Source organism: Ananas comosus, linkage group 3 (genome assembly GCF_001540865.1).
Source record: "Ananas comosus cultivar F153 linkage group 3, ASM154086v1, whole genome shotgun sequence".
Lineage (NCBI taxonomy): Eukaryota > Viridiplantae > Streptophyta > Magnoliopsida > Poales > Bromeliaceae > Ananas > Ananas comosus.
Genome location: NC_033623.1, coordinates 12,700,563 through 12,726,131, shown reverse-complemented (window position 1 = coordinate 12,726,131; position 25,569 = coordinate 12,700,563). Strand labels below are relative to the sequence as shown.

The following is a 25,569-nucleotide window of genomic DNA, read 5'->3' as shown; positions in this document are numbered from 1 at the left end:
TGAAACTTGTTTTAGGGCTGTTTGATTATTTGTAATTGTAACTATATTGTAATTGAAACTACGTAGATTTTTAAATATGATATTTAGTTTGATGTGTTTAGGTTATACAATAGCAATTGAAATTATATTCAAATTGGTCATAATTCCAACTGTGACGGTCGGAGAGATTAACTTTTTTTTAAAAAAAAACTCATCTCCCTAATTATTTTTTAAATGAAAAATATATTTCTTTTCTATTTTGGAAGTAATCTAACCACCATAAATATAAAATAATAATATTTTTCAAATGCACTTCTTAACTATATCCAACGAAATAAATAATTTATACTTGCAGTGCGTTCTAGTGGATCCAACCAAACGAAATATGTATAGTTGTAACCACATAATCTCTAAGTGCATATATCTTCAATTATACTGTATTCTACTTATATCCAATCAAACGGTCCGCAAAGTAGATCAATATTTTTTTTTCGATAAAAACATTCTTAAGACACAAAAGCCCCCTTTATTTCCGTTGAGCTAATGTCAACATTAATTGGGATGTCCAAACATAGTTACTTCCGCGCGTAAGTACAAATTAAAGCTTCGTTTAGAATTGCGGAAAGATTGCGTTACGTGTGGTAAGAAAGTACGATGAAAAAATATCTTATTTGTTTTCGTATGTAATATTGCGTTCCGCATATTGTGAGGAGTCGGTTATAAAAATATATATTATATTATAAGTCTAAACTAAGTATAAGGACTACTAGAATACTTGCACATATGATAAATGCTATTTTTTAAGAATTATAGTGAAATTAAAAAAAATCATTGGCTAAATTAATATTATATGGAAATCACAGCTAAAAAAATACGCCACTTTAATTTGTGTGAATCTCTATACGTATAAATCAAACCTAACTAATTGTAATTAATTGTCAATATAGGACAGCAGTCAACGGCACGAAAATAGAAATTACTTTCTATTCAACGCGTTGTTAATTAATTTAGTCCATTTTGTTTACTTTTTGTCTCTGTAATTAAGTCCAACATCACGAGTGTACGGAGCTACAACCTCAATTGTCTACGTACGGGACATTAGTCAAACATATAATATGCCAAAAATATTTCTTGTAAATGGAATTTGGCTCGATTTATCTTATATTTTTTGAATCGAATTGAATTGTTTTAGTTTGTTAAATTTAAACCGAATCGAATATTGGGTTTGGTCCAGTTTGAGGGAAAAAAAAAAAAGTCTGTCAACTTTTCAACACCAAATAGATCAATTGGCACTGATTAACAACAAAAGTAATTAAGTTATCGATAACATGTGGATTAATAATGTACAGGGATTATGAAATAAAAAAGTCGAAAAAAATTAAAAGATGAAAGCACCAACACTAGCGTCAAATTATTATTTAATCTATGTATACATATTTATATATAGCTATTCAGTCACTATTTCGATTCAGTTAGTACATATGTCCAAATCGAATCGAAATTGAAAATTAAAATTTCACAAACATTCCAGAGGAATTGAATCGAAAAGTAATTTAATCGAACCAAATTAGCTTATTTGGTTTGGTTCTGCTTGGTTTTCAATTTGGATCTAGACTGTGAACACTCACGAAAGAAATAACTAATGTACCAGCATTAAGTAGCAAAGTTAATAAGTCGGTATTACCGACCGTCCCTAGAGCAAATGGCAAAGAATTTGCTAGTTGGTACCCGAGACCTAAGTTCGAATCCTAATTGATTCACATTTCTAGCTAAGTTTATTTCTAAATGAAATAAACGAAGCGGATAGCGTGTTACCTATCTCTCAAAATAGAAAAAAAGTCGGTATCTGGTAGTTGATCTAATAAGTCTGAGATTCGAGCATTCATTTGTGTGTATTTGTGTGTTACCTATCTCTCAAAAAAAAAAAAAAAAGTCAGTATCTGATAGTTGATCTAATAAGTCTGAGATTCGAGATTCATATGTGCGGTTATTAGTGAAGCGTTTTGAGTTTTCGGCTTTTTGAATAAAAAAATATCTATATTTGGAAAGATTGTTTGAATAGGTCTACTGGACTCAAAAAAAAAAAAAAAAAAAAAAAAAAAAAACACTCGGTCATATCGTGCAACTGTGCAAGTTCTGAATACCACTTTTTAGATACTTTTGTACAAAATTTTAAATAACTAAGTATCACATGCATATATAGATTTGGTAAGTTTAAAATATATATAACTTATTCAAAATTTTTATTATTTTGACTCGACATTAATACTTTAAAATTTTAAATTTAGTTTTCAATCTATCAATTCATTTAATATAAATTATTTAATGGCTCTCCTACTACAAATTTATAGTATACAAATTATATAGAGAACATAAATTTGAAATAAAAGAATTATTAACGGCTAAAAATAAAATATTAAAAGATTAGATGACTAGATTAAAAATTTTAATTTTAAATAATTTGATTAAGATAAACAATACTTAAGATTAATTTTATACGTTTCATTTGTCCGACCCTCGTGACCAGCAGATCGAAATAATTTCCTAGTGCGATCCAACGTGGAAATAAGGAGGGTACGTCAAAGGCTTTGGATGTACGAACATCAATGTATACTTCGAAAGCTATTTAAACATATATATATATATATATATATATAATATATATATATATAGAATTGAGCTATTGAGCTAGAATATGTTTTTACAGTATTATCTCTATAATGCTATTAGGTTTTTAGCCATTGGATCTACTCCTTGATTATTAAGAGTTCTTGAATCAAACACTATTCATTATCACATGTACCACCATCATCTCAACCTCACATCTCTCCAGTCCAATTGGTTAAAAACTCAAAAGCATCATTCATATAATACTTTACAATATTCTAGCTCAACTATATATAATATATATAGTATATATATATATATATATATATATACTAATATATATATATATATATATATAGAGATTGACTTAGAATGTATGGAATTTCCAGGTCTATTGTGCCTTTAACGGCGTGTGCCATTCAAAATCTTTCAGACTGAATGCCAAGCCTGTGACCTGGAGATCCCCCTAGCTAGTTAACACGTGACACGTCTTATTAGTCATTTGTTCCACCTGGAAGATTGTAGCACAACATAATTTTTTGCCTATACGTTGGTTGTTTCTACGTGGCAGATCTTATAAAACTTTTGATCCAGCTGGAAGATTATGAGACGACTTTTTCTTTTTCTTTTTCTTTTTCTTTTTCTTTTTCCATGTTCGTATCATCATTCTCGAGTCCGACTCGGGAGAACAGAATACTAACAAAATAAAATTTATTGGTACATTTTTTGAATAAAAAGATAATTAATAGCTAGGATGTGAATGATGGGTGGGATTTTGAATCATAATAGAAATAAAGTGATCTGTAATTAAAATTAAGGCCCTGTCCGTCATTATTGCTATTGTTGACGTGACATTTCGGTCATCAAATTTAACGAGTGAAAAAATTATATTAGCCGTTTATATTCATTCGATATAAGGCGGGTAACAACCACATCTGTTAATTTCGGAATTTGACTGGGGTTTGAAGATAAGGAGCGATAAACAGGAGCAAAGCCAGAAATTAAACATTGCAGGGTGTAGTACATGTATAATCAGCTTTGCAAATTAGAAGAGTTTAACCATATGAGAATAGATATTCGATAACTATAAGATTTAAAATAAGAAAAGTTGTGTGAAGTATTTCATATAAAAGAAGCGAATAAATAATTTTAGTAAGATTTTAAGGTAGAAATTTATACAATTCGAGAGTTTATACATATTAAATTTATGGCAAATATGTAAACTTTGGGGAGGCCATGGTATGTCCACCAACTACAAATACTTATGAGGAGAGGAGGAATTTTTTTTTTCCATGACACAATTCAACTTTTCAGAAGAACTTAAAGAAACAATACAAGTAGTTTTTGGTAGAAATAGCCTAGGTAGCATTATGTAATAAGAGTAGTTTGGTAACAAAAGTTCGCTAGTTTTTGGTAGTAGTTATTCAGTAATGTTTTATAAGAGAGTTTGGTCATTTTGAAAGTCTAGATCGGGAAGAAGCATTCCTAAAGAGCTCTCCATCCTTCCAAGTGCTGTCCGATTTAAGTGGTCGAACGTAGTATGCTTTCAGAAGATCAAGTCCTGATAAGAAATATAGGAGTGGGTAGTAGTTGATTGCTTGCGGTCCTTGCATGCTATATTTTGTTTGACAACAAACAGTAGAAATTTAAAAATAATTTAAGGTTTTTTTTTTACTGCTTCAGCATTTTTGAAGAAATTGTAACCATACAATCGAGCAATAAAAGGAAAAATAAATGCAATCTAACATAATAAGGGGAACAATATAAAAGCAGACTTATCCACTCGTGTATTTAATTACATATTATTTATAAATAATATTTAATATACTTTTTAAAACTTTAAAACTATTTAATTTATTTTTTATCGATAAAAATATTTTTTCTAGGTACAATTTTTTTTTCAAATATATTTCTATCTATTATGACAAAAATCGAAAAGATCTAGTTCATTGGATTCAAAAATAGCAAGATAAATACGAGAAAGAGAGAAGAAAAATAAAATACACAATATTTATATGGTTTGGCCACCGGCCTACGTCCACGGGCGAAAACGAAGCAAAGATTTTCATTGTAATTAAAGTGGTATACAAAATATGTTTCTCTTAGAAAAGTCTAATTTCAAAAATACACTCATACTCTTTCTTATTTGCCGCACTAAATTAATAGAATAAAAGGTATATTTATAATAGTGGTTAAATCCTAATATAGTTAGAAATATAAATCTACTAAAATTAGAAATATCTCAATAAGATTAGGTATAATCTAAAATTAACTTAATGAGTAATCAAAATAAAATAGAATTAGAAAACACCTTGCAATTTTAGAATTCAAGACATATCTAACACTATCCTAAGAGTTTACTAATATATTTTAGAATTTAGAAGGGTACTTTAAGAAAAAAAAATAATAAATTTTAAAATTTTTTGAATGGTGGTAAAAAAAAATATATAAGCAAAAGTCTTGAAAGTTTATATATTTTTTTAAAAAAAGAAAAGAAAACAGTAGTGAATGACAAGTTAATTGGGGGACCACGATGACAATGTTGCGCGCTAGCAGGCTGCAGCGTAGTCTCCGATCTAAGCGTCAGCGCCGACGCTACATCCCCGCAGCTAATCCGACTTCGACGCAGCCCCCCCCCACCCCACTCTTCTTTCCCCGAAGCTCACCAACTGACTCAGAATTTCTCCTCTAAATAGCACCAAATATTTATGTTAATTAAATCCTATATATATATATATATATATATTCATACGCATTTCAACGTCCAGACCACAAGAACCTCACGTACTCGGTTTTCAGCCACTATTGCCTCTACTATATAAGTACGCCAAAATCCCTCGATCTCCATTTATCCCACTCGATCGATCCCCCGCCCTCTCCTCCCTTCTCTCTTTTGGCGATCATTCGACCTCGACTACTATTTTGGTGATTGCTGATGGGGCGCAACGATGGCCTTCTTTCGCGCATCGCCACCAACGGCCGCCACGGCGAGGATTCGCCTTACTTTGACGGCTGGAAGGCCTACGAGAACGATCCCTTCCACCCGAGACATAATCCTGGGGGCGTAATCCAAATGGGACTCTCCGAGAACCAGGTACGTCTGTGTGTATATATATGTATATATATATATATTGCGCATTTTGCTTATGTTTTGCTATCATTCTTGTGTATATATAAGACTAATTAACTAGTGTTGGATATGTGTTTTTTTTTTTTTTTTCTTCTTTTTTCTATTATTGCAGCTTTCGCTGGAGTTAATACGTGAGTGGATCAAGAATCACCCGGAGGCCTCCATTTGCTCGGCGGAGGGCCTGCCGCAGTTCATGGAGATCGCCAATTTCCAAGACTACCATGGCTTGCCGGCTTTTCTGCAGGTGAACACTAATGAAAATGAAATTGGAACGTACAAAAAAAAAAAAAAAAAAAAAAAATGAAAATCATGTCAAGTGTGGTCAAAGTGATCTTAATCCTCTCAATTACTTTACTCTTAACTTGAATTAAATTAAAAAGCTAATACGAAAAAGCTTATTATATATTGTATTCTTTTTATCAGCTACCAAATTAATAATCATTTCAACCACCAAATCAACAAACTATCTTACGGTCCAAGCAATAATTTTTTTTTAAAAAAAAACATTTCTCACTATTAGTATACAAGTGGTGTAGGCCTACCACCTTTGTACGATTGTCAACATCCTTAAATGAGTTTCGAGGACAAAAAAAAGGCGACGAATAAAGGATCCGGTTACAGTTAGTACGTATAGTTGTCGTGGGCGACTCGTAAGTATTTCACAGCTGTCATCATATATAAAGTAAAACTTAGAGACGAGACGATCAATCATTCTAATATTTTAATGGACATGTCGCATTCGTGGACCATCGATCAGCAGATGAGTCTATTTGCGATCGCAAGTTAGGTATGTATACTGATGTGATATGTCAAAACACGCAGGGAATCGCGAAATTGATGGAGAAAGTGAGAGGAGGAAGGGTCAAATTCGATCCGAACCGCGTGGTGATGAGCGGCGGAGGCACTGGAGCGCAAGAAACGCTCGCGTTTTGTCTCGCTGACCCTGGCGACGCCTTCCTCGTCCCAACTCCGTACTATCCAGCGTAAGATCATCAGCTCTACGTAACCAAATCAGTTGCCTCTCATAAATTTGAAGTAACCATATATAGCCCTCCTTTAATTTTTATCTGCTAAAAAATTATATAGCTCTTTTGAAGTTGTGGGAACTGTAAGTTCTCAGTTCTCGTGTTTAGGCATCTGGGATATCAAAAGGTTCCTTCTTTAATGCTAGTCAAATATTAAAGATAAAAAAATAATAATAATCTTATAGTAAAGGAAAAAGTGCTGCTTTTGTAAAATTATTGAAACAAATATCAATGATTTTTTTTATCATAAGCCTCTGATATATAATTCGGCAAGTAGTAGAAGGAGATGCCTAAATTTGTAGCATCCATTTCAGGATCCAAAAATTCTTTAGACTTCCTAACATTGAAAAATCTTAAAATTTTCCGTTTGTCAAACCTCTGCTTAATTAATTAACAAACTATTAGGACGAATATATGAGCACAGAGAGTGTGTAGTTATCTAGAATTCTGACTGTTTTCGTTTCCTGAAACTACTCTCTTTTGAAGTTCTCTTTTCAATTGCTCATGATGCTGTAATTAAACAGATTTAATCGCGATCTCCGGTGGAGAACGGGCGTCGAGCTCCTCCCGGTTCACTGCAAGAGCTCTAATCACTTCAGAGTCACCAAAACGGCGCTAGAATCGGCATACGAGAAGGCGCGAAAGGATAACATCAGAGTAAAAGGAGTACTGATAACCAACCCATCCAACCCGCTCGGCACGACCATGGATAAACACACGCTACAGACCCTCGTGAAATTCGTAAACGAAAGGAGAATCCACCTAGTCTGCGACGAGTTATACGGCGCAACCATCTTTAGGGAGCCCAGGTTCGTCAGCATCTCCGAGGTAATAGAAGAGGACCCGAACTGCGACAAGAATCTGATCCACATTGCGTACAGTCTCTCAAAGGACTTCGGCCTCCCCGGATTCCGAGTCGGGATCGTGTATTCCTACAACGACACGGTGGTTAGTTGCGCACGCAGAATGTCGAGCTTCGGCCTCGTCTCGTCGCAGACACAGCACCTACTGGGCGCCATGCTATCCGACGAAGAATTTTTGGCAACATTACTGACTGAAAGCGCGAAGAGGCTGTCGGAGAGGCACAGGATCTTCTCTTCCGGCCTTGAGGAAGTCGGCATCCGCTGCTTGGACGGCAATGCCGGGGTCTTCTGCTGGATGGACCTACGGCACCTCCTCAAAGAAGCCACCGAAGACGGCGAGCTCGAGCTGTGGCGCGTGATAGTGAACAATGTCAAGCTCAATGTGTCCCCCGGTTCGTCGTTTCATTGCGCCGAGCCAGGTTGGTTCAGGGTCTGCATCGCGAATATGGACGACGACACGACGCGGGTCGCGCTTAAGAGGATCAGGACTTTCGTGTGCCGCATTAACAGGGCCAATGCGGAGGCGAGGATGGTGAAGAAGAAGAAGAAATGGGATAATTCGGTCTTGAGAATAGATTTGCCGAGGAGGTTCGAAGTCGAGATCAGCCGTAGCCCGTCCCTGATGTCGCCGCAGTCCCCGCTTGTTCATGCCACCACATGAGCATTTGCTGCTACATACATAATCTTACTTCTGGAGTAGGAACTCCTGCTCGATCTTCTTGTTTCCTTTTTTTTCATTTTTTGGGATGCATGAATTACGAAAATTGACCGAAATTCATTCATTCCAATTAAGAATATAGATGTAGGGCGAAGAATGTTAGAATTAATTTATTTCCTACAGATATACACACGCAAGAAATAAATAGATCTGATTATGTTGGTTTATCTTCTTGAACACTTGTAGTTTGCATGTCAATTTGGATGGAATAATACTATTGTTTCCGAATCATACCTGAACCGAATTCTAAAGAGTGTGGTTTCAAGTTGCGTAATTATATAAATTCTATGTCGTTCGTAATAACTTTACATCCTTAGAGCAAATGTTTAAAGGGCTTGGTGGTTGGTACTCGAGACTCAAGTTCGAATCCTAGTTGATTTATATTTCTAACTAATTTATTTTTAAATAAAATAAACGAAACATATAGCACGCTATCTTTCTCTCAAAACAAAAAACTTTACATCTATTTCAAATAAAAAAAAAAGAGAGAACAATGAAAATTTGGAAAAATAAAAGCAAGAAGCACAGCAATTAATTGTCGCATTCATTTACTGGTGTTATCCAAGGACATGTAACGGGACAAAAATTTTATGGACACTATGTCCGCATATACTAATTTGGGGATGATGCAGATGAATGCCATGTGGCACCCGGACTTTTCCGATGGGCGCCGTGTAACCCGCCACGTGCCACCGCTGCTCGGCCATTTTGAAGAGCACTGGGATTTGTTCTGGTGCACCTGGTGCACCGTTTTTTACTCTAAAATTATTTTTTTATTTTTAATTATAATTTAATATAATAATAGAGATATATTTTATGACATTTAAAAATATATGTAAAAGAATTTTAAATCCTAAACTATAAATTTTTTTACATATATTTTTAAAATATATAATATATATGTTATATTTAATTATAATTAAAAAGTAAAAAATAAAATTTTAAAGTAAAAAAACGATGCACCAGGTTCACCAGAAAAAAAACTCGTGGGGTAGGTGCCATGCGGCATTCCTTCCATGACATCCCCAAATTGCTTTAGATGGACACAATGTCCATAAAATTTTTATCCCATGTAACGCGGTGCTTTCTAGAAAGGTTTGTCCTCCTGCTATTTATAAAAAGTGGCTTTTATAAAGAATATCTTACAATTCTCACGTACAAAAATATTCTACACACTAGTGCTCCTCTCCGATGCATCTTTTTTAGTGAAATTTAAAAGTGAAAAAAAATGCATTGCATTTCATATTATTTTATTTCTCTTAAAATTTGTTGGGCTAAAAATATCTAATATATTCTTTAAAATTTTAAAAATATCTTATTTATTTCTGAACGACCAAATTGCTCTTGTTGATTTTAAAAAATTTCTTCAAATATCTCTCTTTCTCCTAAGGTTTAGTAATGAGATTGAATTTTAAAAAGATATTTTGATAATTTTTTAGAATATGCTTGAAAATTTTGGATAGTAGTAAAGTGTAAATGAGAAAAAGCTCCAAGTTTAAGAAGTTTGTAGTCTTTAATTTTTATCACATATATTTCATATAAAGATAACAATATGTAATAAAGATTTCTATATTACAATTTTAAAATATTATTTTAATATATTTTTCATTCGATCATTTTTCATCTTAGAGTTGTTTCATTATATATAGTTATAATTACAATATAGTTGAAAATATATTTATATTCTAATTCGGTGTTTGATTTGATGTATTTTAATTTAACTACTACAGATAAAAACTACGCTCAAATTAGCTATAATTTTAACTGCAACAATTAAAGAGAATAATTTTAAACCAAACGTAAGTTTTCCTTTGTAATTACTTTTTAAATACAAAATAATTTTTATTTTATATTGGCGATAATCTCATTACCATATAAATAAAACGACAAAATTTTAAAATTATACATTTCAACTACATTCAATTTTTATTTTCTTTGAATTTCTCTTCAATTTCTTTTCTCTTTCTTATCCTAATTATTCGTCACAATTGATAGACAATTAAAAAGTTAAAAATACAAGAATTATTGTACTCCTAATAGTACTTGCTTTATTTATACCTAAGATATTAATAATTAGGAAATTATTAGTGAGTATATATCTTACATCATATATTCTAGAGTATAGTATAATCCATCGATCATATCGATAGATAAATTTTATTTAAAGATGAATAAAATGTAAAATGTACATCCCTCTTGGGTGTACTACTAGTATTTCTCTTTTAACTATAAGCATCTCCGGCTCTACTGTGTTTTCAATTACGTCAGCCAAAAGGCCCTTACACAGTACATACATACATAGTAAGGTTAGTTAAGAATATTTTTTATAGGAATAATTGTCTATATATTTTTATACGTTTGAAAATATTTGATTTATTTATATTTTTTTTTTTTTTCTAAAATATTTTTCATATGTTCCACCGTTATTATAAAATACTCCCACAATTATCTACTGTTAAGTAAATATGGGTTAAACGTGAGTTAAATATTTATCACAGTTAAAAAAAATTAAAATACCAATTATGCCTTTAACTTAAGAACAAATAAGAAATATTGATAACGGTAGAAGGGTCTATTTGAAAAGATCAAAAATCAAAATACTAGAAGTATATTTGAAATAGGTTGAAATGTAAAAAAGATATTTTTAATATTAATTTTTTAAGAAAGATAAATAAGGGAGTCAAAAATTTTTTAAAAATATATAAGTAATTGCCCTTTTATATATATAATATATAATAATATATATTTTCGTGAATAGTATGGTTGCGTCACGTGCGGCTGCAGGGCGGAAGGTGTTTGACCCGTGAGGTCTGGCATGTCCCTCATCCGCCGCTGCTCGACTCAGCCGACCCTCCGCGGGGAAAACCATCGCAGGGGCGCTATGTCGGCCTCGCCGGTGGCGTACGCTTCGTCTCTCCTCCGCGGCCCCCTCGCTTCCCCTTCCCCCTCTTCTCTCCTCCTCGACCGGAAGAGCGCCGTCTCGCTCCTTCCCCTTCCTCTGCGCCGCCTCCGCCGCTGCGGCGCGCAGCTCCTCGCCGACCTCGCCCCAGCCGCCTCCGCCGCCTACGGCACCCTCCTCCTCGGCGGCGGCCTCTTCGCTTGTGCGCACTCACTCCTCTCTCTCTCTCTCTCTCTCTCGCTCTTCTTGTTTTTCATTTGTTGTGTTTATTTATTTTGCTCGAGCGATTGATCTCTTACCCTGTGAGTTTGTCGTAGATTTGAGATCGGGGAGCAAAGGATCCATTCTCGGAGGACTCTCCGGATCTGCTCTTATGGCTGTGGTAATTAAGTAGCTGTTCTTCTGCTTTTGTGTGGTTTTTTTTTCCCCTTTTTTTTTTTTTTAGATTGACTTTTCCCGCAATATTCTTTGTCTAAACAAAGAGAATGTAAACTCCAAAGACGCATCTGCTATCTATTATTCACTATTTACTATTGAATCTCAGTACATTTGGACTGGATTTACAGGACAAGTGTTTTTTTGCCAGCTTTAGCTGTTATTGATCACATTCTAACTCCTATTAAGCATAAAAGAGTTGAGAAAAAAAAACTGGAGGAGAAATTTTGTGTTATATATGGTAATCTTCCACCTCTGGTATCCGAATTTGATCTCTAACTTCCTATTTGTAAAATAGAGAGGAAAAGTGAGTTATATAACTCTTCCTCCATTAGTTGATACTTCAAGGAGGTTACCTGGAATGAAAGAACAAAAATTGATTCATGAGGGTTTAATTACTGAATCACTTCCCAACGGTATGTTCCGGGTCCGTTTAGATAATGAAGATCTAATTCTAGGATATGTTTCAGGGAGGGAAAAAAAAACTGTTGCGATCTACACAATGGTTATTGGTATTGTCTATGGAAACAAACTGAATATTTTTCTCGTCTCCCCATAGTTCCAAACGAAGCCTGAGAATTTTCAGTCTATAATGCATCGCGTTAAGGTTTATAATTGCTACCTAACCTAACTCGGCTGTCAAATAGCCTTAGTTACTCAGCGAAATGCCTCATCTGTGCGTTTTTACGGTGGCTTCAGTCTAGTGAGAATAGAGTTGCATGCATTTGAGAAATAGGTAGCACGCTACCCGCTTCGTTTATTTCATTTAGAAATAAACTTAGCTGGAAATATGAATCAACTAGGATTCGAACTTGGGTCTTAGGTTCCAACCACCAAGTCCTTTGCCACTTGCTCTAGGGACGGTTGGTTAGATTATTGTGAATCAACACAATAATTGTTAGATGCTCTCTCAACAAGTTTTTCGCAAGCAATCATCTCTCACTTTCTCACTTCTTAATGAAATGTAATCATGGGAGAAATTATTTCTCCGCCTTCATTCTAACAATACAACTATTGTGCTCTAGCCTGAGAACTCTCGTTATTAATATATTGCGGCTTAATGCCTTTTTTAGTAGCTTATTAGTATCATTCGTCATTTAGCTTATTGGATATTAATCTCTATGTAGGCCTATTACCTGATGCAATCGCCTGAGACGAAGGAAGTAGGTGATGCAATTGGGTTCGGATCCGCATTACTCTTTGCTTCTGTATTTGGTATAATCCTTTCTTCACATTCGTGTTGTTTTTTAAGCACTCATGAAGGCATAATAGAATACGTAATTAACTGTTTGTTTCGCATTTACAGGTATACGGTTGGCTAACACTCGAAAATTTGTGCCATCCGGACTTCTGCTGGGCCTTTCTCTCGGTGTTTTGGCAGTCTTTTATTCTGCTTATGTGAGTGATAAAATTTGATTTCTGTATATTTGGCAACTTTTTGAGATCTCTCTTTTGTAAGCGCATAAATGCTAGATATGACTCTGTAATCTGAGATGTGCAATATGTAGACAGTTTTTTTTGCACATTGTCTTTCTATGTACTTTGTTTTTAGGGTTCTTCCTACTTTTGTGCTAATGCATGGAGTAATTCGGAATTGCTAATTTTTAAGAGCTATATTCTCAATATGGGCCTTAGGGTGTTTGGTTTTTCGAAAAATATATTAGATAATAATATTTTGGTTGGAAAGGTAATTTTCGTCCGCATGGTTCCTAGAATATAAAATTTTTTTAAAAATTATTACCTTTGTTTTCTGATTTTTTTTTTATCGGGAAAAAGAAAAATTGTGGAAAAAAGTATTTTTCATAGAAAACTTTTATCTTGAAAAAATTTCTTTCGTACTTTTTCGAGGAACCAAACACTCTCTTAGTAAATAGAAAAATGTTATATGTATATCCTATATAGAAACGTGTATCTTACACCCTTGAATTCTAAGATTTAGAAAAAATTTTGGATCTTTAGTGGGAAAAATATATTTTTTTTTGATAAGACTAGTGAATGAATTCTAGTTACAGAGAAAGCTTAAGGTATAAAATTTATGGCTAGAATGTAGGTGTGCTGCTAGCATTGCTTTAGTAAAAGATGTAAATTGGCAACCTCAATTTTCATATCATTTTACCACTGAAAAGAATATATTATTTTTGTCAAATGATTACAACCAAATACAAGAATCGGAACTTACAAAAACAGAGGCTCAAATAATAGTTATTTCTATGTATAAAATCCAGCAGGATTGAAAAGAAAGCATTCCCAGCCAATCATTCATGTAAAAGCCACAGGCTCTGAACAATGAACAACAGCACAGCAACCATCACTGCATTTGCAAATACCAACTCGCCCGCGGAGCTTGAAACTGCATTCCTCTTCTTTTGTGAACCTGCAAAAAGCATGCATATATATGCGTCACAGCCATGCACATTTTAATATATTATAAAGTCTAAAAGCAACCCAAGTTTTTGAGTTAATCTCTGAGTGAGGAGACCATTTGGTTCAGCAACTCACACTAGTACCAGGAATTGGCTAGAATCTCACACTAGCCACTATATGTCTATGTTGTTTGATACCTAAGAATCGAATGACTCTCATGAACAACTAGAAAAGTATTTCTGTGATCCACGAAGACGCTTACTCGTGCACAATCCAGCATTCACCCTCTCTCCGCACCTCGTGGGCAGGAGCAGGGCCTGAGTCACGTTAACGCCGGCTTGCTGAGTCGCGGAGTTGCTCGTCAGCATGCTGCAGAGGCACTGCGGATCCGACGTGATGAGCGACTTGAGAGGGCTGCAGCAGCTGCTCGAGGGAGTCTGTTTCGAGTTGATGTACTGCAGGCAAGGGACCAGCTGGTTCAAACAAGCCGAGTCCTGAGCTCCTGAGACTGATATTTGTGCACCCAATATTGCTAGCATGCAACAACACCATATCAAAGCTCTCTCCATATCGGCAAACATGCACTTTCCCAATATGTTTCTCTTTTGTTTGTTTTTTCTTTTCTTTTTGGGTTAACCCCTGTTTTGATAATATTGTACTTTTCTTCCACTGTTGAGATCTTCTTTTATATTGTTCTCCTACAAGGGCATGGTTAGGGTTGGTGATCGGAAAAAGGCATGCTTTTTTTGACTAGGCTAGGCTTGTTGAAGCGGAGAGCTGGGTTTTGCCCTAATAGGTGGGTTCTAGTTGTGCAGCTCACCAACTAATACCAATATTGTTTGTTTGATGCGTATCATATTTATTTAGATTCAAGGATCAAAACCGTGGGGGAATTAAGATAATAATAATTAGGTTATAATGTACCTGACCCAACTTCCTCTTGGTTTTTGCTTGCCAAAGTTAGGGAGGTCGACCTCACAATAGCTAAAATATGAAAGTCCGATGTAATCACATAAACTAGATTGATGTGAAAGCGTTTTTTAGAAGCGTGAATATTTGCTCACCAAATTACTCGGAAAAATGTTATCACTACATCCAAGAAAACATAGATGTACATCTTATATAACCCTCAATCCAAATATTTAAACAACTCATTTTAGCTTTTTAATATTAAAAAAATATTAATAGGACAAGTGTGAAATACTGACCGTGGGATGAATAGGTGCCAAATTTATAGAGATGGTATTACCAAATTACTTCTTCCAGCATCAAAATATTTTTTAATTACGTCTTTAGAATTGGTTATCTTTTATTAAGTGATCAAATGATACACACCCAGCTGCTTTAATTATCTTATCGGATGGATAAGATAATGTAGGTATTTCAAAAAATAATTATTATTTATCTTATCGGATGGATAAGTATAATATGGGTACTCGAAAATGGAATCATTAATAAAGGTCACGGTGAGGAAGATTTTCACACAAACTACACTTCTACGGAATTTCCAATCGCAATTTTTTCCATGACAGTATAAACATCTTTGACACGAAAATGAAACTCTTACATCGACTTCTTCACCTCGCGCAGTGAAGAACAGTTAATGTGCATAACCACAGGAGTTGGTCTTAAGACAAGATATAGAAAGGCTTAAGAAACTAATCGAGGCATGGAAACAAAGCATTTTTATGTTAACCTTTGAATAATCAATGTTATAATTACATAAAGTTTTGGAAACAGTTCGTTGCAATTACATAGCAGTTCAAATGATCACCATGGTGATGTTGTTCGATAGTAGTAAAGTGACGAGAGAACAAGAATTGATAACTGCATCTAATTAATCACAACGTAAGATTTATGAACTGCATAACAATATATACAATTGTAAAAACCAAATAGAGACGCCAATGATTCCTTATGTTCAAGAAATATACAATCGTAAAAACCAACACATGTTGGAATAATGCAGTGTTCACTTCCTTGTCTGGTGTTTATTAAAAATTGTGAGTTCACAATGATACCGCTTTTGTGTTTTAAATTTTGACGAGAAAACAGGGGTGCAGTGAAGCATACTTACTAAGAGAGAATGCCGAGCTGAAATAGGGACGTGCACAGCTTAAAATTTGTTGGACCGAAGTAGGTGAACATAGATAGTAATTCCACAGTTTTTGGAAGCAAGCTGCCGCAGCAGGCAAGCTGTCGCTTCATCAATCACCTACATAAAATTGCACATCTTACAGAAGTTCAAAACAATTAAGAAAAAACCTGTATTTGCATATCAGAGTGCAATACTTCTCTTGCAAGAAGAGAAAATGGAACCAAAGAAAACATACCGCTTTAGCGATTGTCACATTGAAAGATATTGCTTCAGTAATAAGAGTTTCCGTTGGATGGATCAAAAAGATCAAATTAACGGAGATTGTGAACCAAATAGGAGGCCCTTTTGTGCAGGGAAAGGGAACATAAGCATCGTCAGTCCAGTTCACAAGGTTTCCACTGTTTGGCACTCAAGCTCAGCTGGCTCGGCACGGCAGCTGACCAAGTGTCCAAGTCTGGTGGTGGACCAGTGAGCGCAAGATAGTTATCCTCTCCTTCCATTTTCTTCCAGCTTACCTGAATTTTGGTACCTTCTTTGGGTTAGAAAAGACAAATGGAAATTACTAATAGCCATAGGCGTCACACGCTTAACTGAAATTTGAAGATTGTTACCTATTTATCTACTCTTAGCATCATTTTTTCAAAAATTGTAGTTTGTCCAAATTAACGGTTGTTTAGAAAACAAATTTTTACTTCATACTTTTTGGTCAAAGATGCTATATTTTTGTGTTTGCCTTGCTCTGAAACATTTCAAAATTGAGTGTAGAGAGAAGAACTCATATACTTTTCCAGGAAATGCACGACAAAGTGTCTTTATTGTAGAGTTCTTCATCCAAGATGTAATGGCTAAAACATTAGTAGGCGCTGTTCTATCTCCATCATTAGATGCTTCAGCATTTTTTCCAGCGCAATTTACCATGATCCGACCATGCGGCATCAACTTTTTCTCAATTTCCAACCATGTCTCAACCTGTGGTACATTTTGCTATCAAATGACATTAAAGAAACATGTGACAATTTAAATAAGCGGATTATAGTTCAACCACATGTTAAACAAAAGAAGGGAAAAAAAAATGACATCGCTCATTAATCTTGGATCTTTCTTACATTCAAGGAAAGGATACTCATTCTTAGAAGCAATCTGATGATATTTAATCACAGTAATAACTGAGGAGAGAACGAAATGATTAATGCTAATTGAGTCAAGATGAACATAAAAATGTTGCCTAAGAGTGGAAAAAATATATATGTTATTGGCATTTAGTTAAAGGATGCCTAAATTTAAGGTTTGCATCATGAGAAAACATTAAAATTTGGTGCCAGGTCAACAGAGAACCAAATACCATGATCTTCCTATGCCTTTTCATAATTTGAGTGGTGTTCTTACTGAGCCATGTTTAGAAAAGAATATGTTTTTATGTCAATTAACAACCTGTTGTAAAAGATTACCGATACTTTCAGAGCCTTCATATCTGTCAGAAGCTTTCCAACAGGCCCAACAGGTAAAAGGTTGGGTAGGTGATGATACAATAATGACGATGACTCATCTAACTAACTAACTTTTGTACGGATAAACAAGCTGATCATTCATGTTCATATCCACTTATATCTGCATGTTAAGATGAAGGAAATCAAAGAGGCTAAATGCTATAGAAACATCATTTAATTATACACAGCCAAGATATCAAAACTAAATATAGCGAGCTAACATTTAGGCTGTGCAATGGATACAAACATTCAGGCCCTATTTAGATGTCGGAATAAGTTTATCATTGGATAACTTATTCGGTATGAGAATTTACTAGTGTAATTGTAAGAAAGGAATTTGAATTTTCGTTCCTCGAAATGTCTTAATAGCCAAGATTTGGTAAGATAATATATTTCACCTACCTAGTGATTTATCCAAAGAAATGACTTAAGGACCTAATATGGTATTCAATTCTCGACATTTCATCACACTCCTTATCTGCCAAATGTACAAGTTTCTTTAATAAATCTACAAGATATACCAAACAAGATATTCATGTATCCAAACAAGGTCATAATGAGGAAAGTAAGAAGACCGAATAAGTAAGTACCTCCTCTAGTTGAGGTAAAATCTTTCCATCGGAAAATAAATCCACGATAATACCTGTAATACGACATGCATTAAGTATTATTCTAAAGTAAATATTCAAAAGCCATATACCATTCAAACCCAATAGTAAAGCCCTGTGTTCCCACAAAAAAACAAGGTTTGGGTCCCGGGATGCACATGCAATAAGGATATCAATGCTAGATGATCGAATGTTTAGATTTGTTGAGAAGAGACAAACAATACGTAGGCAAATCACAAGGAAGAAGCCTGATTCATAGATAAAGAACATCAACATGATGCAAGTATAAGAAGCATCTTACTGTCGATAGATTGTGCATGTGTCTTAAGACAGTTTAGTTTACCAGCGAACCCTCCTTCAACTGTAGCAGATGGAGAGAGAGCATCCCCAATTTGAACAGAAAGTGAGCCACCAGACTTGGTGCATTTCTCTAAATTTGATAGACCAAAGTACTCCCTTGCCATATAAATCAACTGTTAGAAAGCAGTCTTTATGTCATATCTGAATAAGAAGTGATTTCATGATAAGAATGTTATGTTTGAAGAGCTAGCAAAATCATAAAATGGAAGGCTGAAAAAGGAAGAGTAAAGATCAAAGATACAGATTCCATCAAAGTAGTTACACGTGTCGATTGTGTGTTTGACACATTTGCTAGCAGTAAATCATACGCGTATCATCACAATGAGTGTGCACAACATTTTATTATTGAAAGAAGTTACGTGAAATAAAACACCAAGTTCAAAAACAACAATCAATGGACCTAGATGGACAATTATATTAAAAGATTTAACTAAAAGATATTGCACCACGATACAGCCAGTCAGTATTGAAGCTACAGTATGCCCTGGAGCTGCGGTTTCCCCAGCTTTCAGAAATAGCGAAAGTTTCCTAGCCTTCTATAGGGCAGAATTCTGCAGGGAGTTCCTTACAGATTAATCATAAAAAGGCTCTGCATGTCCTTCATAATGTAAAAGTATCTTTTTGTGAAGTCAATCAGAAGGTAAGTGTTCCAACCAACTAGTAAAATCTAATCAGGGATTAGTATCGAAAGGCATAAAAAGGGACGGAGAATATTGACAAGATTAAGTTTGATCAGGAGTCATCAAAAGAATGAGAAGGTAAAGTTACAGATGGCAAGCTATAATTTTACAACTTATAGTGGTGTTCCTTACCGTCTCATCAATTTCCCAACCGATAAGGTGCAATGAAGGCCATAATTCGAGCATCAACCGTGCTGCAGTTCCAGCACCCTGAAAGAGACAAATTAAAAAAAGCTGTTATTTAAACATCTTCTAGGATATTAAAATGCAAGATATAAGGATTATAGAAATTGAGAATAAGACTGATTTACCAATCCTAATATAGCAATTGGTCCATGTGGAATGATAGCAGGAAGACTTGCAAACTCATCCTGTACAGGATGCAAGCAGATCAAGAGGAAAAAAAAAATGATCTTTCATTATATAACAGAGAGAAATAGAGCCAGGAAAGGCTGGATCATGACAAACAAGTAATACAAAAAAAAACCTTTATTGTGTATTTACATTAATCAGCACATAGCATAATGGCCAAATAAAAATTGCAAGAGCAAATGACCATCTTATGTAATAATAGGATTATCATAGGTCCCTACTGAGTAATATCAGCCTTTTGTAATGGTTAATAAAGACCTGTTGTCATGCTATACATGTCTCGGTTAAAGGCTACAAAAGTTGGCTATCATCATCTTAAAGAAACTAATGGAATGGGCTTTTCTTCGTCTTCACAGATGCATAAGTGCATAAATTTTTCAGGTAAAGAACATTCTCAACAATTCATATACACATGTGTGTGTGTGTATATATATATAGGCATAAAGATGTATATGTATATGTATTACATACATATAGTTACAGATATAAGAATGTAGAATAGATACAAGAAGTGATTATGGTAAACAATTCAATCAGTTAATAATTATGGAAGGAAACAACTTTGAACATCTCTGAGCATCGTACATTAAAATTACAGCATTAAGCTAAATTCAAATAATAGAGAGGAATAATTAGCCCTCAAAGAAGTTTGAAAAGGTGAAAATCCTCATTATGATAGACAAAGCTGCCGATTTACATCCAACAATTGATTCAACAACATCGAATATCTCATGTCCTGGATTCTCAGAATAGCATTAATTGGTCCATTTCTTTACTAGTTGTAAAGAAAAAGGATGGTAGGATTAATAAGTTACCCCCTTACCCAATAAGAGCCCGTCCACAAATTCTCCTTCTTAATCATGCTATGAATGTTGCCTGTGCTCAAAACAGAACAAGGACAAAAAATAAGAAAGCTCGTTGTTGGCTTAGTCTTCGTCATCCAATTGTTTTCTTAACAATAATGAATCAGCTAGATCAATCCAGGGAAGCTTGAGCACAAATAACTGGAGATCTGTTGTATATTATGAGAAGATAAAAAGGAAAACCGGAGAAAAACCAAGAGCATCTTCTCTCTTTCGAGGGACGTCTTTTTTGAATCAGAATACGAAAATGGAGTAATAGTTGCACAATTTTTTACCAAAATCCATATCGTCAAACTCATCATACAGGATGGGTCTCACAGGAATTCAATGGGGTTATCGAAGTGGGTTCTTACCGCTGTTGTCGAGGAGTAAGAGCCTCGATTTGGGGCTATCCACGATCGTGATCTCATTGTATCGACTCGTAATGGAAGCGAGGAGCGTGAAGGTCTCCTCTTCCTCCTTTTCTTCACCCTCAGCAACCGCCTCGGAGGGAGCGGCGGCGGAGCTCCCGCCGAGGGCTCGTAGCGTCGGAGGAAGGGGAGAGGACTCCCCCCGCCGCAACGCTTGGAGCGGGCGAAGGCGAAGGGGGTGGATGCGGAGGGGGTTGCGCCATCGGAGGTCTCGAGCGAGCTCGAGAGAGGGAGGAGGAGGAAGGGTTAGGGCCATGGCGATCGTCGTCGCCATGGTTGGGGATGCTGAGCTTCGAGTGGAATGGAGTATAGAGGATGGGTAACGTTCGAATTGTTTAGGATCAAAATCACGTGACTGGTGAGTGATGGTCACGTGAGTAGGGGACATTATTTTTTTTCAGCAAATTTTAATTTACAGTAGCTGTGCACTGGCTTCAATTTTTTTGTTTCTATCACGCCATACGGCTTATTATTTTTTGCTAAAAATTTGATAAATAACTTAATCTTATATTACCATGCTAATTAACTGTGAATTGTAACGGAATACATAAGTTATAAAGATTATCATGTAAATGGATTGTGACTAAAGTGATGTTTAGCCGCTCTGTGAGAGGACCGCACCGTACGACTTTTGGATATAAACAGCTCTGCTTGCGGAGCTTCTCTCCAGTATAGCTTCATGCGCTATTACGTGTCGTGAACGCGCACTCCAATGCATGCATAGCCAAACGCTCCTTAAAATAAAATTGAATATCAATGTATTAATTTCAACAAATTAAAAACTTGGAGGCATTAATGAGATTTCACAATAATACATCAATGTATAGTGAACTAATCAATATGCCATTTTTAGCTACAATAGGCTAAGAATCCTAAGATATACGCCACCAGAATAAAATGACTCGTACATAAACAGCCTTTCAACTACACATCTCTCCGCTAACAGTGTAAACTATACTTTGACAATGCGATCCAAAATGTTATAAATTTTTTAGATTAAAATTACTAAGCTTGAAAATTAGAATAATTTGTCGAAAAATGCTACATGTATGTATATATATGTGTGTGTGTGCGCGCACGCGTGTTTTTAAATCTCACACCTCTTGAATCCAAGGTTTATAAAATTTAAAAGAGTTTTAATTTTTTTTAAAAAAAAAAAGATTGACAAGACTAATCGATAAGTGAAAAGTCTTCGGCCAAATAATGTAAAATGTACATCTAGTTTACAGACAGTATTACTCTAAATTGCCGGCCTAAAAAAATTACAAAATGCTGCCTGTACATCTAGGGGTTTAAATCTTACAATTCACCCTTCTTAGAATTCACAAAGACTCATTTAGATTTTTAGGAAAAAATATATATATTAAATTAGTCTAGTAGGAGAATATAAGCCATGAGATGCAAAAGATATTAAGTAAATATACACCTAGCTAGTTTATGAGTCCAAGAGTAGTATTTGCTCAAATAAAATCAATTCGATGTGACCATGACATTTTTCAACTTGATCCAACACTCAATCATAACTAACCCCTTCGTGTTAGGTATGATCGGACTGTTGAAGAGGATAAAGCCGGTTGGACTTAATTTTGTTAATTTTAAATATTTTTTGAAAATTTTAATTCTGCTTATATTTATTGAAGATGTATGCCAAAATTTGTAATCTATAATATTGCTGGTATGTTGAAATGTATATATACAAGATTTAAAGCTGAGAGTTTAGCGTGTAATAATAATACATAGGGTTTAATAATGATATTTGAGATTTAGTTTTTTTTTTTTTTGAGAGATAGGTAGCACGCTACTCGCTTCGTTTGTTTCATTTAGAAATAAATTTAGGGGCTGTTTGGTTTGAGGTAAAACTGCGAAAAAAAAATTTCGGTGGAAAAAAGTTTCGGTGGAAAATTTTTTTTACGTAGCTTAGTGTTTGGTTTGTAAAAAAAGAAAAATAATTTTCGATGAAGGTTGTTTGGTTGAAAGGAAAAGAAAAATAAATAAAAACATATTTAATATATTTTTTATTATATATATATTATTATATAATAATAATTAATATACTATATATATTATTATTATAATTTTTATATGTAGATTAAATAATTTTAAAATTATAATATAATATATAATCTATAAAATAAATTATTAGATATTTTTATAAATAAAATATTATATATATAATATATTTATATTAAAATAAAATACGCATATTTAATATTATATTATATATTATATATATATTATATATATATATTATATATATATATTATATATAAAAAAATGTGGGAGAGAGAGAGGTCCACAGTCACTGTTGACTGTGGACCTCTCTCTCGGGCGGTCCACGAGGTGGGGTGTCTCTCGTGGACCGTGCCTGCTGAACCCCGCCTCAACTCCAACTTATCTCCAACGCCGCGATTTTTCGGCGCGGCGTTTTCGTTTTCAGCTCGTTCTGAGCGGAAAACGTAAATCCGTAAAAAGAGTTTTTCGAAAAAAAATTTTTACGGGCGAACAAACAGGCCCTTAGCTAGAAATATGAATCAATTAGGATTCGAACTTTGGACCCCGGATATCAACCACAAAGTCTTTTCTAACTTGCTCTAAGGACGGTAGGTAAAAATAATATATTTTTGAGAGATAGGTAGTACGCTATCCACTTCATTTATTTTATTTAGAAATAAACTTAGTTAGAAATGTAAATTAATTAAAATTTAAATTTGAATCTCGAATACCAACTTCTAAGTTCTTTGTCATTTGCTCTAGAGACGGTTGGTAGGTAAAAATGATGTTATGTTAATATTAGGGGGAGAGTCCAAAATAGACTACCTGTTGTAATGCTCGTATCTACATCTATTTATCTTGACATAGAAGAACTGTGCAGAACTAGTATAGTGTCAGGCACTGCAACACTGTTTATACCACTGCAACGACGTACAAACACACATTTGGACGAAGACTACGGGTCATATGGATCAGCTCTCTAAAGTTGCCTCGGACTCGAGCATCTCTAGATCTTACCCTGCTTTTCCTTTGACCCGCACAAACATCTCAGCAATGTTTGATGTATACAAACAATGACAGCTAATTAATAATGCTACTTTTGCAAATAATTAAAACATCACTGCATCATTGTTTAACTCAAAAGGTCTGCTTCGTTCATCTTTTGCCGGCGACGTACGAGAAATTATTATCTGGACCTTGTCCACTACCCCAGCATGTTGTGGACCATTTCAACATTTATCTTTTAATTTTTTTTAAAAAGAATAAAAAATTTATCTTTCATTTTATCACCCTTGCAATTAGGGGTGAAAACTGTTTAGTCAGATTTTTGACAAAATTATATCTATATTTATATTTTCTTGAAATGCGAACTCAAATACGGTATATAAAGGATGCCCAATTTTGTGTCATATTCGCTAAAGAATGTTTAAATTCAAATATTAGTTTGATAATAGTATGTAATAATAATACATATACATATATAAATATAAATTAGAATTACCGTGAATACAATGTAACCAATGTTTTATATTCGTATTAAAATTTTATATGACTATATTTTATTCCATAAAAATTAATATTTAGCAAATATAAATATAATCTCAACATAAAATTTATAATAAATTAAACGAATAACAAAATAAAATCACTTTATCTCACTACAAATAGATATTAACATCGTCTTTATCATAAGGATGAAAACGGCTTATATTTATATATTTTTTTTCGTACGCGAATTCGTATATAATACGTTAAATGCTAAATTTTAACATCATAATTTTCATTCTATCAAATTTGGGGTGGGATTTATCCTTGCAGCTCTTACCCCTCCTTGCAACTATCATTGTGTTAAGAAATGAGAAAACTTTAAATACCATCCTATAGTTTGGTACTTTCTTATTTTAGTATTATGTGGTTTAAAATGTATCACTTTCGTAGCTTGTGATTTTATTTTTTTTCTTTTTGTTAACCCCTCTACTAATTTTTGCCCGTTAAATAAGTGATAAAGTTAAAACTAAAGAATATTAAAGTGAATATTCGATAAACTATAGGTGAGGCATCTGAAATTTTTTGTATATGATTTAATAAAAAATTAACAAAAAATTGACAAAAAAATTATAGAATATTAAATTAATATACTTTAAATTATAGTATATTAAAGTAAAAAATACGAAATTATACGGTGGCATTTAAAATTTACCCCTAAGAAAATACAATTTCCAATTGAAAAAAAAAACATTTATCGGAATATCTTGGGCTTCGTGTAGTGCCAACGTGGGCACTGTACGACTCACTTAAAGCAGATGTTCGCGCGAGCTCGGTTCGTGGTTCCCAGGTGTCCTCGTCCTCCAGATGTTTTGATCATTAATTTGCGGTTACCACTTTTCCTTCTTTAACTTCAATCTACTTAATTAGTTCGCGGAAATTAGTATTATAAAAGCAGTTTACATTATTATTATTATTCTAGTGAAAAATTTTCAATTATGACCAGATATAATAATAAATTTATTTTAGAAAAATCAAAGTTAATTTTAGCCATACTAGTTCCCTTAAATCCCTCAAATTTCTGAGACGTGTGTTTAGACCACGGACACAAATATATATAATTATATATGTAATGATGATTACTTAAACTTGTCAAGTCAATAGTACAGTATTAACTCGTGCTTAACAATTGAA

The 25,569-nt window shown here is 34.1% G+C and overlaps 4 protein-coding genes across 5 annotated transcripts; 2 read left to right on the top strand and 2 right to left on the bottom strand.

Moving 5' to 3' along the window:
* LOC109708287 (1-aminocyclopropane-1-carboxylate synthase-like) lies at nucleotides 5,330-8,553 on the top strand. Its single transcript, XM_020229961.1, has 4 exons — nucleotides 5,330-5,680; nucleotides 5,829-5,960; nucleotides 6,539-6,699; nucleotides 7,266-8,553. The coding sequence occupies exons 1-4, from the start codon at nucleotides 5,522-5,524 to the stop codon at nucleotides 8,263-8,265; spliced, it is 1,452 nt and encodes a 483-aa protein (XP_020085550.1). The 5' UTR covers nucleotides 5,330-5,521; the 3' UTR covers nucleotides 8,266-8,553.
* Nucleotides 11,087-13,217, top strand: LOC109707122 (protein FATTY ACID EXPORT 4, chloroplastic). Its single transcript, XM_020228219.1, has 4 exons — nucleotides 11,087-11,423; nucleotides 11,539-11,603; nucleotides 12,784-12,871; nucleotides 12,963-13,217. The coding sequence occupies exons 1-4, from the start codon at nucleotides 11,138-11,140 to the stop codon at nucleotides 13,070-13,072; spliced, it is 549 nt and encodes a 182-aa protein (XP_020083808.1). The 5' UTR covers nucleotides 11,087-11,137; the 3' UTR covers nucleotides 13,073-13,217.
* On the bottom strand, nucleotides 13,756-14,892 carry LOC109707700 (lipid transfer-like protein VAS). Its single transcript, XM_020229178.1, has 2 exons — nucleotides 14,283-14,892; nucleotides 13,756-14,030 (listed from the first exon to the last, which is right to left on the bottom strand). The coding sequence occupies exons 1-2, from the start codon at nucleotides 14,599-14,601 to the stop codon at nucleotides 13,912-13,914; spliced, it is 438 nt and encodes a 145-aa protein (XP_020084767.1). The 5' UTR covers nucleotides 14,602-14,892; the 3' UTR covers nucleotides 13,756-13,911.
* Nucleotides 15,829-21,227, bottom strand: LOC109707699 (probable polyamine aminopropyl transferase). 2 transcript variants are annotated; one of them, XM_020229176.1, is made up of 9 exons: nucleotides 20,842-21,227; nucleotides 20,449-20,501; nucleotides 19,565-19,624; nucleotides 19,386-19,463; nucleotides 18,515-18,686; nucleotides 18,196-18,248; nucleotides 16,902-17,087; nucleotides 16,354-16,633; nucleotides 15,829-16,235 (listed from the first exon to the last, which is right to left on the bottom strand). In XM_020229176.1, the coding sequence occupies exons 1-8, from the start codon at nucleotides 21,170-21,172 to the stop codon at nucleotides 16,493-16,495; spliced, it is 1,074 nt and encodes a 357-aa protein (XP_020084765.1). In that variant the 5' UTR covers nucleotides 21,173-21,227; the 3' UTR covers nucleotides 15,829-16,235; nucleotides 16,354-16,492. The 2 variants fall into 2 exon arrangements, with proteins under 2 accessions (XP_020084765.1, XP_020084766.1); XM_020229177.1 differs by having other exon boundaries at nucleotides 18,557-18,686; nucleotides 20,842-21,226.

Excerpts from the sequence above, each read along its gene's own strand:
- LOC109708287 (XM_020229961.1), top strand. The coding sequence starts at position 5,522 with ATGGGGCGCAACGATGGCCTTCTTTCGCGCATCGCCACCAACGGCCGC. Across the intron at positions 5,681-5,828 it reads TGGGACTCTCCGAGAACCAG|CTTTCGCTGGAGTTAATACG; the intron begins GTACGTCTGTGT and ends CTATTATTGCAG. Across the intron at positions 5,961-6,538 it reads GCTTGCCGGCTTTTCTGCAG|GGAATCGCGAAATTGATGGA; the intron begins GTGAACACTAAT and ends CAAAACACGCAG.
- LOC109707122 (XM_020228219.1), top strand. The coding sequence starts at position 11,138 with ATGTCCCTCATCCGCCGCTGCTCGACTCAGCCGACCCTCCGCGGGGAA. Across the intron at positions 11,424-11,538 it reads CGGCGGCGGCCTCTTCGCTT|ATTTGAGATCGGGGAGCAAA; the intron begins GTGCGCACTCAC and ends AGTTTGTCGTAG. Across the intron at positions 12,872-12,962 it reads ACTCTTTGCTTCTGTATTTG|GTATACGGTTGGCTAACACT; the intron begins GTATAATCCTTT and ends TCGCATTTACAG.
- LOC109707699 (XM_020229176.1), bottom strand. The coding sequence starts at position 21,172 with ATGGCGACGACGATCGCCATGGCCCTAACCCTTCCTCCTCCTCCCTCT. Across the intron at positions 18,249-18,514 it reads ACATGCACAATCTATCGACA|GTATTATCGTGGATTTATTT; the intron begins GTAAGATGCTTC and ends GTCGTATTACAG. Across the intron at positions 16,634-16,901 it reads GTCGTGCATTTCCTGGAAAA|GTAAGCTGGAAGAAAATGGA; the intron begins GTATATGAGTTC and ends ACCAAAATTCAG.
- LOC109707700 (XM_020229178.1), bottom strand. The coding sequence starts at position 14,601 with ATGTTTGCCGATATGGAGAGAGCTTTGATATGGTGTTGTTGCATGCTA. Across the intron at positions 14,031-14,282 it reads GAATGCTGGATTGTGCACGA|GTTCACAAAAGAAGAGGAAT; the intron begins GTAAGCGTCTTC and ends TGCTTTTTGCAG.